The 13389-nt window shown below is 42.5% G+C and overlaps 1 protein-coding gene across 1 annotated transcript in view; it reads right to left on the reverse strand.

Annotated features, from left to right (window-relative positions):
• The window catches only part of LOC122815018 (kinesin-like protein KIF21A), a 1294913-nt gene that overhangs the window by 1080905 nt on the left and 200619 nt on the right, over positions 1–13389 (reverse strand). Inside the window, exon 6 of the mRNA XM_044087270.1 lies at positions 6978–7181. Within this exon, the coding sequence (XP_043943205.1) occupies positions 6978–7181 (204 nt within the window). The remainder of the gene's footprint in view (positions 1–6977; positions 7182–13389) is intronic.

Consider the following 13389-nt stretch of genomic DNA (forward strand, 5'->3'; position numbering starts at 1 on the left):
AGTAAAGAACAGGGCATCCACTTTCCAAGCTTGACTGTGGGGTGTTCGGGTGCAGAATTTGTTCAATTGGTAGTTCTGAGGGGAGGCAAACAGGTCTACCTCTGGTGTCTCCCATTTGTTCCTCAGGAGCTTGAATATTTTGGGTTCCAGTTTCCATTCATGTGGGTCCCATGAGATTTCTGCTTAAGTTGTCTGCCAGTGAATTTAGTTTGCCTGGCAGGAATTGAGCTTGTAGGTTCACTTGGTAGCTCAAGGCTGTGTTCCACAGAGCCATGGCTAGTCTGTAGAGTGGGTAGGAATGGGTTCCTCCCGGCTTGTTTATGTACCACAACTGTGGTGTCGTCTGTCTTTACCAAGAGATGCCCTGGAAGAACAAGGTCTTTGAAGGCTGCCAGAGCATTCTGTACAGCTAACATTTCTTTTTGATTGATATGCAGATGCATCTGTTTTGGGTTCCATTTGTCCTGAATGCACTGCCCTGCCATGTGAGCCCCCCATGCATAGTCTGATGAGTCTGTTGTTAGGGTCTGGGCAGCAGGGGGTAGAGTTAAAGGGAGTCCCTTGTTGTGGTAGCAGGCCTCTGCCCACCAAAGGAACTCTGCCCTTATCCAAGGAATGATAGGAATCATTGTTTCCAGGTCCTGAGAATGTTGACACCATAGACTTTTTAGATACCATTGAAGTTTCCTCATATGCAGTCTTGCATATGGAATTAACAGAATGCAAGAGGCCATGATCCTCAGGGTTTGCAGGATTTTCCTTGCAGATAGCTGGGTTCTCATGGCTAGTAGTTTGAAGTAGGTTATCAAATGAACTAGTTTCTCTGGAGTGAGGAATGCCATCTGGGAAGTTATGTTCAAGCTTGCTCCCAGGAATACAATCTGTTGGCAAAGTAATAGGTGTGATTTCTTCTCATTGATGGTGTACCCCAGTGAAGTTAGAAGTCTCTTTACAAATGCCAGGTGTTGTAATACCAAGTCGTGACTCTCTGCCTGAATCAGGCAATTGTCCAAGTATGGGTAAATCTGAATATTTCTCTGCCTGCAAAATGCAATGGCTGGAGCTAAGCACTTTGTGAATACCCTGGGTGTAGTAGATAAGCCAAAGGGAAGTGCAGAGAACTCATTTTGCATGGAGCCTGCCCTGAAGCATAGGCATTTTCTGCAGGATTCCCTTATTGGGATGTGCAGGTAAGCCTCTTAAGTCTAGAGTTGCCAGCCAAGCATCCTTGGCTAGCATAGGAAGAAGCTGTTGAAGAGTTAGCATTTTGAATTTTGGAACCACCAGAAAGGTGTTAAGAAAAGAAAGGTCCAGGATAGGATGCCAGGAGTTTTCTTTTCTGGGAACCGGGAACAGTCCTGAATAAAAACCTTGTCCCCTTTGTTCTGCTGGGACAGGCTGAATAGCCCTGATACTGAGGAGAGAGCGCGCTTGTTTTTGGGCCTCCACCCACTGGTCTGGGGGGAGGTCTGGCCATCCACTTGCGGTTGGGAGTGAGTGGAAGTGGAATCTGTATCCTAGGGAAACTACGTTTAAAACCTATTTGTCCTGGGTAATGAGTTCCCAGGTTTTTGCATGCAGGGCGAGCTTTCCTCCTAAGGAAGCAAGTAGTTGAGCGAGGCTTGGTAGAGTTAAGGATAAGTCATTGTGCCATTTTTCCATAGAAGGGTGGCTTACTACTCCCTGCTTTGGAAGTGAGGGCCCCCCACTGCTTAGATCTGTGCATAGCCTGAGACTGAAGCCTTGGTGGTCTGTTGCTCCTGGGTTTGGACTGAGAAGGCCTGGAAGGGACTGGAAAGGACCAGTTCTTTGAAGGTCAATGCCTACTGAATCTAGGTGGCTGTACTTGTAAGAAATCTTTAACAGTTTTAGCTTTTTCCTCCATCCTTTTGAGGACTACTACTGCTTTGTTGCCAAAAAGGCACTCTTGGTTTAAGGGTGCATGCAGTAATTTAGCTTTAACATGTTCTGGCAAGTTTTGTTCCTTAAGCCAAGCATGCCTTCTAAGTACAGACCCAGTGACAGCAGGCCTGCAAGATGCTTCCAAAGCATCAAAACCACATTGCAAAGTATGTTTACCTACTTGGTCAGCAGAATGCATTGACTCTTGTAAATCTGTGTGTTCAGCACAGTTAGGAAACAACATAATTTTCTGTTTAATTAATCCCATAATATGCTGCTGATACTTTAACATATGGAATTGGCAATTTAAAGCCCTAATAGCCAAAGTAGAAGCAGTATATACCTTCTTACCCCATCTGTCTAAAGCTCTAGAATCCCTATCAGAAGGGGTAGGATTTTTGGCAATAGCAGCCTTAATGCCTTTTGGTCCTTGGCAAATGGTCTCTGGATCCGCAGTAGGATTCTTGAAAAGGAATAGTCAGGTACCTGTAGTACCTGTCAGGTTTCCTGGGAGCTGGAGGCAAAGTGTCTGGGGTAAGGTTGGATTCCAAGAAAACATCATCTACAATCTCCAGAACAGGAGGGATAGCTAGAGGCCTGTGTTGAGGCAGGTTTAAAAATTCCCTAAGTTTCTTTTTGGAATGAGAATAGTCCTGGCTTTCCCAGCAGAAATTCTCCCTAAGGGTATGCAAGGTTTCACCAAAAGAAAAATCTTCTGGAGGGGAAGCAGAGGGAATGGAATCCTCTGCATTAGAATCCCCATAAGTAGGTAAGGGCAAATCCTGGTAGTCAGAAGGAACAGAGATATCAGATTCCTGATCAGAAGAATCAGAAAGAAAATCAGTTCTAGGTCTCAGAGGGGGAAGGCTGGCTTCCCCTAATTAATGTAATAAGGTCTTCAGCCATTCTAATCATTTGTTTTTGAGGCATATGGGCCTGAGAATGCACTTTGGTCATCAGTTTTCTAGTGCGACCTTTAGGCCTGAGGAATTCGTTATTCTTAGCTTGAATAGAAATCGTCAGTTTAATATGAAAATCAGTAGGCCTGAATACACCCTCAGAAGCTGGTGCCTGCACAGCGGCTCCGGACCCATCCAAGGTAGAGACGTCCACAGGTTCCATAGTCGAAGAAGCATCTCGCGGCATACTGGACTCAGAATGGGTCTCAGTAGAGGCCTGCGAATCTGCAGTAGCGGGTATCAAGGGCTGTGACAAGTGCCTCACTGAGTACCGGTGGACTGGTGACTAGCTTATCGGAAGCAGTTTTGGACCTATGTGGTCTGTCTCTATCTTTATCCTTATGTTTTTTCGGAAGATTGGCAGTTGGATGGCTTACCGAAGCCATTTCATAGTATGGAGAATGAGAACGAAAGTATTTAGCTACAAACATAGCCTAACTATGAATAGTTTGGGCGTAGAACAAGGCAGAAAACAGACAGCGAGGGACATCGTGGTCAGGGCCTAAACAGGTGACATAGTAAGAATGAAAATCTCTATGAGGCATTTGCTTTCCACAGGCAAGACAATTGTTAATTTTTTCTGACATCGGTTAGAGCAAGAAAAAAGGATCCCCATCAGGGTACTTATCTTTTTGAAGACTTCAGGTCTGAAACTCGAAAACGAAAATTCCAGGAGTCGGCCAACCGGCACTTGCGAACTGCTTCTGCTTCGGGCACCGCACGGCAAGAAAGACTGATGTAATGGTGGCTGCATGTTTTATACCCCTGATGACCTGACATCATGAAGAAGCGACAGCATCCGAAGCAGAAATCCGAAGACTCTGTTATTCAGGCCGGCGGAGAGCTACAACAGTGAAACACAAAAAACATCAGGAGGGAATTCCTTTTTTGGAATCCTACGGTTTTGACAACCACTGATCCAGTGGGGGAACAGGTCAAACATCTGGACAGAAGGAAGGCAAGGATATCTGCTCCAAGGTGGAAGGGGCCGACTGACTGACTGCTGTAGTCAAGGCTCTCTCTACAGCCTCAAAAGCTGTCCCACCTGAAGAGGAAGGGAGCCAGGAACTGAAAAAGATGCCTCAAAACTGTGGTCACTTTCCACTCCGAGAAGACACCTCCCAAGACCGAAACCAAACTGATCCATGCCAAGGAGGCTCCAAGGCACACAGAAGGCTCTGACAAAACAGAGGTGGGCTCTGGCACCTTTGACCAGACAGGACAGATACGACTCTTGAGAGGTCTCCGGTTCTGACTGAACTGAAGAACTCAGAGAAAGAGACAGTTCCATAGACAAGGATATCTTCTGTTCTGATATAGTCAGCGCCAGGCAGCTCAGACCCAAGGGTTTTGAAGCTTCAGTAGAAGTCAGAGGAGGAAGTGTCGGCAGTATATAAAAAAAACTTGGATCCTAGACCCATAGGGGCCAGGGCCAAAGTGGACCCTGTCAATCCTCTCTCTCAGAGAATCTTATTGACCAGTCTTCTCCATGTCATCCTTGGTCAGGCGTTTAGTGGAATGGACAGAAATGATGGATGGAAATTTGGGTCTTTCCAGGAATAGTGAAGGCAATCAAAGGAAGAGGAGTAGGATGTTCTAGGTAGAGTAATCATGGAGAAATTCTCAGGTTGTTTGCACAGGGCCAATGCGGTAGGCACTGAGGGAGATTACTGCATCAGTATCTTCACTGCTGATGAGACATCAGTTTTGTGCACCATAATCTCTCGTGCCAAAGACTGTTTTGGACATAATCAACTTTGGCTCCATGGAGTCCTTTGAAACAGAGGACTGAGGTAAAACATCTGTCGGTTTCATGGAAAATGGAGGAACCAAAGACGTAGGCTTCTCAGAAGTCAGCACCAAAAGGGGATGTAGGCACCAATAAACACCTCTTTTTTGCCTTTTCCAAAGTTCTGGAGGAAGAAGATGAAGAGGGAGAAGACACATCAGCTTTGCATTTTAATGCCTGTGATCCAGATATGGCCTCACTGAAAGCAATGGGAGAAGCCCTTTAAGAATTAACTTGTTCTTCCTATTCACTAAGGCCCTATGACTGAACAAGTGACAGATGGAGCAGTCCTCCTTGAGATGGAGAGGCCCCAAACAGTATGCACACAGTAAATGTGCATTGGAAAAAGATTTTATGTCCATATTTCTAGCATCTCTTAAAGCCAAAAGGGGCTTTAGGTTTATCAGCCATATCTACAATTAAGACCTGGTACAAAGCAGGTACACACACACACACACACACACACACACACACACACACACACACACACACACACACACACACACAAGAAGCTTCGCACAACAACAGAAACAACCAAGTTTTAAAACAAAATTTGTTTTAAATAGTAAAAAAGCTCAAAGTATGTACTATAAGCAATGATACTCAAGATTACACAAGTGTAAATAGATATGAAAGGAAAAACAAAGGAGAAGGAATATAAAATACACTGAAGTGTAAAGAAATAGTAAGGGCAGTAAACAAATAATTATATTGCAGAAAATACTGTAATAAAAAGAAGAACTAAAGTTCAAAATATAAAAATTGTCACTTAGCTCGAGTGCAATGGAGAACCATGTCTGACATGAAAAGTGGCAAATGTGATCTGGGGTAAATGGGGGAGGATAATTATTGGCAAGGGTTAAGTTCAAGACTTTTTGGTGATCACAAGCTGTAGTAATGGCCTGCTCTGAACCAAACCCATATGTCGAGAATAACATAAAAATTGACATCATCAGATTAGTCATTCCCATAATATGTGTCCATGTTTATCTTAAAAATATCTAAACTAGTGCTTGCTTTAATGTAATTTGGTAGTCTATTCCCATGCATCAGCTACTCTCTCAGAGAGTCAATTAGTAGACTTCCCATTCCTATATTATCTTCTACATAGGTTGTATTCTCTACTTCTTTTTGATAACCCCAAACATTCTCAGAGGTAGTTGTCTCTAAATGCCCTGCATGCTTTAATAAGGTCTACTCTTAAATGTCTATGTGAGACACTCTACAAGTACTCTCTTTTTCTGAGGCACAAAGGATAATTGTGTGGACTATTAAATGCAAAACCATCAAGATTACTTTTAAACTAAGATAAACTGTTTTGGTCAAATACTTTAAATGTAATTATATAATGACCCCACCCCCCATTAATATTCCAAAACGTGCATGCTGATTGGTCAGTGTGCACGTTGTAAATCAGACTTATACTAATGGAAAAAGGTCCGGTCGCCCGGACTTTCTTCATTAGTATACATCTTTTTTTTTTTTTTTTTTTTTTACAGCAACAGAGAATGCAAGATCTCCGTTGCTTTTTAGAAACTGTCTCGCTCTGTTAAAGGAATTTAACATAACGAGACAGCTTTAAAAAAAGCAACATAGAACATAGTGAGACAGCTTTAAAAAAGCAACAGAGAAAGGAAGATCTCCGTTGCTTTTTTTAAAGCTGTATCGCTATGTTAAATGGGTTTAACATAGCAAGACAGCTTTTAAAAAAAGCAACGGAGAACGGAAGAACTCCTTTAACATAGCGAGACACTTTCTAAAAAGCAATGGAGATCTTGCTTTCTTTGTTGCTTCCACCCACAGCTCTGATGTACTGCGTAAGCATATGCATGCGCAGTACATCAGAACTGCCGCAGAATACCAGACAGCTGCGGAAGGACAGCACGGATTATTATTTAAGAAAAATAAGTATTTTTTTTCTTAAATAATGTCATTGGATAATAGCAATAACCCACTTCTGGGTGTAGGTAATGCTGAATTTATCCTCGGTTGTCTCTGTTTGGCCACTCAGGCTTCACCTTCATGACCAAACCACATCAACCGTGGGTAAATCCAGCATTACCCACTCCCAGGCGTGGGTTATTGCTTAATTATCAATTGTTTGCATCTGCCACTGCTGTAATCATTTTTCCCTGGGTATTGTGCCAAAAATCTCAGCTAAGTCATTAAATTATAATAGCAGAATACTTCAGTACAAAGAGAATCGTTTCATATTTGTAATCATCATGCTCTACATATTTTAAAAAAGTACTGCTTAATTCTTATATTTCTTAACACACCAAAGAAGAATAATGCACTTACTTTAAATAACTTTCATAATAGTTTACCTTTTCTTTTTCTTTTTCTCTTTCTTCTTTAATTTTTCTACATCTTTTTTAGCCAGGTCTAACACATCAAGTGTTTCTTTATCTGCTGAAATGACAGCATTTGAAAATGAACCAGGAGCTCCAAAATACGATGATCTTGTTGAAGCTCGTGAAAGACTACGTCGGAGATTTTCATTTAATGCTTCACTTTCTAGGAGCTTAGCCCTAAATGCATAAAGCAAATAAAACATTAAACACTCTCCTAACCAAACCAAAATAAAAACACCACAAGATGCTCAAATGCTAAGCTTAGATGACATGTAATAAATTTCATAATGACCATGTTAAATTAATTCCATGTAATAAACTATTAAATGAACACAGGAATGCTTTAATACGTTTGTTAGTATTTCATTTACACACACACACACACACACACACACACACACACACACACACACACACACACACACACAGTTTGGGTTCTTTTATAATTAGATACTCTAGCAGTGGATACACTACAATGAAATCCCCTTACAATTCCTTCCTGCTAATCGTTTTTTTTTTTTTCATAGCTTTCCTGACTAGTAGACTGCACTGGAAGAACAAAAGATTTTTAGCTACTTCAGTGCACAAGGGGGGCTGGAGGCCTTCCTGACAGTCTCAGTCCTGCTGATGCACCCTGCTGACCAGGAAGGACATACTCTAGCAACAATATTTACTGATAAAGTTTACCTTTTTTTTTTTTTTAATATCTTTACTGAACTATCACATTTTACGTTGCACCATGGGTTCACAAACATTAACAGAAAAGAAAAACTACAATAACCATTTCAATCATTACCATTGCAGAATATACTTATTTTCTTTTTAACAATTTCCATTTATTCCAACACTACATAATTCGCTCAATTTCTGCCTTCCATTAAGCTTCACCTCTCCTCTTGACCACCATTCAACATGCTTTGCTCACAGATATTCCATTTATTTCAATGAAATTTGAACTTTGCCTTTCCAAAAGATTCCACCATCACCTATACAATATTCAAAACTTTCATTATCATTGTTATAGATTTTGATTTCCAATTTCTAGTAGCTGCTTTTTTTTTACAACTCAATAGCATTACACTTGGTAAGGTTTTACTATGTATAGGCAATTTAGATCCTCAATCCCAGCTCAAAATAATCATCTCCATAGTTACTACTAAGTATTCTGCATGGGATTTTTAAAAATCTGCCAACTAATTATATTCCCATAAAACAAGTTCCCAATTACCTGTGTGCCTCATCACAGCTCCAACATTAGCCATCTGCACATGGAAAAATTCTCTGAAGTCTACTTTGGTATAAAATATTTATGCAAACACTTTCAAGCAACCTTCTGAACTTTGATGCATATCTGTCAGCCTTACAGATTTTTTCCCATTGTTTCTTTGTAAACTGCATTTATGTTTTTTCCCAACCTTTCTAACCTTATCTGATTGATTCTTATAGCAGTTAGGTAATATAGATATCCTTTTTTAAAAGCATCTACTGCTCTAGACTGAAAAACTCTACCAGAGCTGGTCTTTCACTTAGCACTCCCCTGCCCCTTTTTCTCTTTGCCTACAATCTGCTATCGGGCCCTGGCAGGGAACAAAATCTTTAATCTACAGTCGAAACAAAGAAGTTATGGCTTATCATAACGTTCCATCTACGTTGTCAATCTTCATCTATTCTTGATTTACGGGTTTTGGAACTGATCTGGCCATTATAAAGCTCACGTCAGCCAAAAAAATCTCTTGAGCTGCTAGTCAACCCATAATGCCCCTCTCCACATTACCTCAGATCGAGTCTGTTATTATTCAGAAAAAAGGTTCTATAATATAAGAGAGAAACCTTGTCCAAGTTATCCTTAACAATAAGAACCCAGGACAGGATGTTGCTCTACCAGATGTCTAAGGGAGGGGGCAGTTAGGAGGGATATAAGAATAGATGAAGATCGACAACACAGATGGAACGTTATCATAAGACATGACTTCTTTATCTGATGTTGCCAATCTTCATCTATTCTTGACTTGTGGGACAGAGTCCCCAGCTACCTTAAAACATGGGTGGCCTCAAGGAAGAATATTCTTGAAAACCATAGAACCAAAAGAGGCTCTCCCCCCTGGAGACCATATCCAATTTGTAATGCGTAATAAAGGTATGTGGATTAGCCCACGTTGCAGTTGTGCAACTTTCTGACATGGAGGCTTTGGAATGAAAAACAGCCGATGTCGCCATACATCTGATAGAATATGCCTTGACTGGCAAAGGAAGCTTCATGTTAAGTTTCTCGTAAATGAAAGAGATGCAGTTTCTTAACCACTTGGATGCAGTCACCTTGGACACTGGTTTGCCTAAAGCTGTACTGGCAAAGGACATGAATAATTGGTCTGACCATCTAAATTGTTTAGTTCTATCAAGGTAGAAACGCAACTGCCTGTGCACATCCAGAAGGTGCAGGCAGTACTCGTCTTTATTTGAAAAATTTGGAAAGAATACATACAAGTCTACAGATTGGTTAATATTGGTCTCTGGTACCATTTTAGGAAGGAAAGTAGGGTTTGTTCTAAGTGACACTCTGTCTTTGTGGAAAACTAAGTACGGAGCTTTGGAGCATAAAGTCTGTAATTCGGGGACTCACCTTGCCAAAGTGACAGCTATAAGGTAGAATGTCTTCCAAGAAAGGAATTTTAAATCACAAGTCGCTGTGGGTTCAAATGGAGGTGAATTAAGTGAATGCAGCACAAGAATTAGATCCCATGCGGAAGAGGGTCTTTGAAGGCAGACTTCAAGCAGATTGTACCCTTTAGAAAAACTTTACAAAGTCTGTGAGAAATTAAAGGTTGATCCCCAGCACCATTATGGAAATTTGAAATAGCTGCTAGGATAACTAACAGTGGAAGCACAAGCTCCTTTAATACAGATGGCAGATAGAAACTCCAGAATTTTTTCTACTGGCACTAAAAAGGGGTCTAGACCATTGCCAGAGGGCCCAATAGAAAAATCTCTTCCATTAACTAAGGTAGAGACTCCTAGTGGATGGTTTGTGGCATGCCATCAAAATGTGTTGCATGGGGGAAGGAATAACATTATCCTGGTGACTACCAGAATTGGAGAAACCTAGCCATCAGCTTGAGAGACCAAGACTGGAATGTACTAGTCCCTGGGAGTGGGACAACAGATCCAGAACTGGGTCCGGAATCCAAGGGCAGTGTAGTAGATGAGGCCAGAGGAAAGGAAACCATATCTGTCAAAGTCAGTAGGGAGCAATGAGGATCGCTTTGCTCCTCAACCAAGCTGCTTTCTTGAGAAAAAGATGGATCAGAGGGAATGGGGGAAAGGCAAAAAGGACACCTGAGGGCCAATCGTGGAGAAGACTGTCCCTGGTGGGCTCCCGAGGGGGAATTCTGCACTTGTTGTTCAGGGGTGAGGCAAACAGATCACAGCAAGGCTGGCCCCAGCGAAGAAAGATCTCCTTTGCTACTCTGGGGTTCAGAGACCACTCGTGAGGCATGAGGATGCACCTGCTTTAGTCTGTCCACAATCACGTACGAACTCCCCGGGATCATACCTCTCAACCTCTTAGAGTAAGAAATCTGGACAAAGCCACAAAAAAGTGGTACAAAAAGGGACAATTTTTAAATTTTGCTCTTACAAACTTAGAAAATTGATAGAATAACAGGTTTTGCATTAGCATGAATTTTCTGAAGGGTATAAAGTCTAAAACTTATACGTGTCATTATTTTCTAACTTCAGTCTTTAATAATTTGCCACTAACTTGAGAGAAAGCCACAATTTTATGAAACATGGACCAAAAATATAAGGCAAGAATCTGGAGTCTGCGAAAATCTGTATAGTTGAGAGGTATGCCCGGGATGTCCATTATCAGAAAGCGGTTGGAAGTTATAGCCCATTGCCACTCAAAGTGCTTCTTGACACAGTGGGTAGGACTTGGTTACCCCGTTTGTTGATGTACCAGACGACCGACGTGTTGCCCGACTGCATAGCTAGTGTCCCTTGAGGTAAGGCAAGAGTTAAATGCTTGCAACCCCAGAAGCACTACTCTTTACTCCAGAACACTAATATGCAAACTGGCCTCGGAAGGGGAACAAGTGAATTGGACTGTCTTCCCGAGATAATGCCTCCTCCCCACCCCATCTGGGAAGCATCTGTGGTCACTATGGCCTTAGGCTGAGGAGGAACAAAGGGGCAGCCTAGAAGAATCTCCTCTGAGTGCATCCACCAGGATAGGTCATTCTTGCATTGACTGGCTATGAAAATCAAATAGTTCATGGAGTGAGTTAGAAAAGTCCATTGGTTTGCAAGTAACTACAGGAGAAGTCTCATGTGAAATCGTGCCAATGAAACCAATGTGATCACTGCTGCCATGGAACCCAATGCCTGCAGAATCAGATAAGCAGAAATTTTGTTTGAGCAAAGAAGGGGGGAGGACCCTAGACTGAATTTTCTGTAGCTTGTGTAGTGGAAGCGATGCTATGCAAGAGACAGTGCTGATACAAGCTCTGATAAATTCCATGTCCTGAGAAGGGGTTAGCTGGGACTTTGCAGGACTGACAGTTATTGCCTAACTGAAGGGCTAGTTTCAGAATGTAGTCTGTAGTTTGAAGAAGTAGGTGCCTGGTGGGAGAGGTCAGGAGCCAGTTATCTAAGTAAGGAAACATCCAGAATATGATCAGCCTTAGATGTGTTGTGACTGCTGCCATACATTTGGTGAACACCCTGGGGGCTGTGGTGAGAGCAAAGGACAGCACTCTGAATTGGAAAGGACTGGTTCCCATTTGGAAGCGGAGAAACTTTATTGAGCATTTCTCCACCTTTATGTGGTAATATGCATCTTGAAAGTAGATAGAGCACATCCAATCGTCTTTCTCTAAGAAAGGGAGAATTGACTGAACCATGACCATCTGGAATTTTGTTTCTTCCAGTCCACTATTTTCCTTGGCACTAAAAAGAATCTTAAGTGAAAACCAGATCCTGGTTGGTCTGATGGGATTTATTGGATGACTTTTTCCTAGCAGCTTTTCTATTTCTGTTGCTGCTTGAACTCTCTAACTGGGTGGAATGACGGGCAGTCTTGCTGGGGATCTTGGGTAAAGGGTGAAGGGAATTAGATAACCTCTGGAAATGATCCTTAGCACCCAGGCATCGGTGGTTATGTGTCGCCAGGCATTTGGGTGCAAGGAAAATCTTCCCCCAACTGTTTCCAGAGGTAAGCAATCAGGCCCCCCTTCAGGACCGCTGACAGGGTTGAACAGAGAATTAATCCCTGGAATCCTAATTCTCTGGACCATCCTGCCTCTGGAATGGCATTCTCCACTATAATGCCCCCCCCCCTCTGCCCCAGGGGGAATCAAGCCACTTGTATCCTGGAAAGGCTTCTGGGATTTCTTGAACCACATTTTACCACTTTGATTCCTGGAATAGGATTGTTGAGGAGTAGAAAAACATATGCACACAAAGTCTTTCCATCCTATTCACACCTGAACAGAGCTTCCTTTACTTTGGGACCAAACAAGGAGGACCCATTAAAGGGGGCATTGACAAAGGAAGACTTGACTGATTCCACAAACTCACACAGGTGCATCCAAGCAAATCTCTGAATTGCAACACCTGAAGCTGCTGACCTGGTCATCCCTTTGGCTGCATGTGCAATGTGCTCCATGGACATGTTTGAAATAGACTCCAGGGTAGCTAGTTGAGGCGCCACGTTACCCTGGACTCCCTCAGCCACAGCTCCTGTCAGGGTATCTGACAGCTCCTTGACCAGATCCTTTTGGAGCCTTGTGAAATGTGCCAAAAATTTCAAGGACTTGATAGAAAAGGTCAATGATGCATTCACCCGCTTTCCAAATTTGTCCATTGCCCTGGACTCCCAGTTCAGGGATGGACAGTAGAACTTTCCTCGGCTAGTTCTTTTTTTTGTGGTGGCCACTACCACCATGGCATCTACCAGCAAACCTTTAGCCCAATGTGGTTGGTCTTCTGGAGCAGTAAGGATTTTGTCAGGTCTCCAGGGGACTGGTTCCACAGCATCAGGAGCCTTTCAAGCCTGCTGAGCAATTAGTTTAATCATATCATCAGCAGGCTGGGTCACCCAGCAGGAGGTAGATGGGCGAGCACCGAAGGCCTGCAAGCAAACATTGCTCCGAAGATGGGTTTTTGGACTTCCAATTCTCCCTCTGTTTTAGGATCTCCAGAATGTCTCCAAAGTAGACATATTCCAGGGGGGACCATGGGGAACTCTCCCCTTTATTGAAATTTATGTCCTCTGAGACGGTTTCTTCAGGAGACTCAAAGTGTTTCCTCTTATACAATGTTTTCCAAGGGGGCTCTTCAGTGGGGACATCTGAGGATGACTTGAAGAGGGAGTGCCTTTAGAAGGCAA

The sequence above is a fragment of the Protopterus annectens genome, chromosome 11.part0, assembly GCF_019279795.1.
Source record: "Protopterus annectens isolate FY-2018-M chromosome 11.part0, PAN1.0, whole genome shotgun sequence".
Classification (NCBI taxonomy): domain Eukaryota; kingdom Metazoa; phylum Chordata; order Ceratodontiformes; family Protopteridae; genus Protopterus; species Protopterus annectens.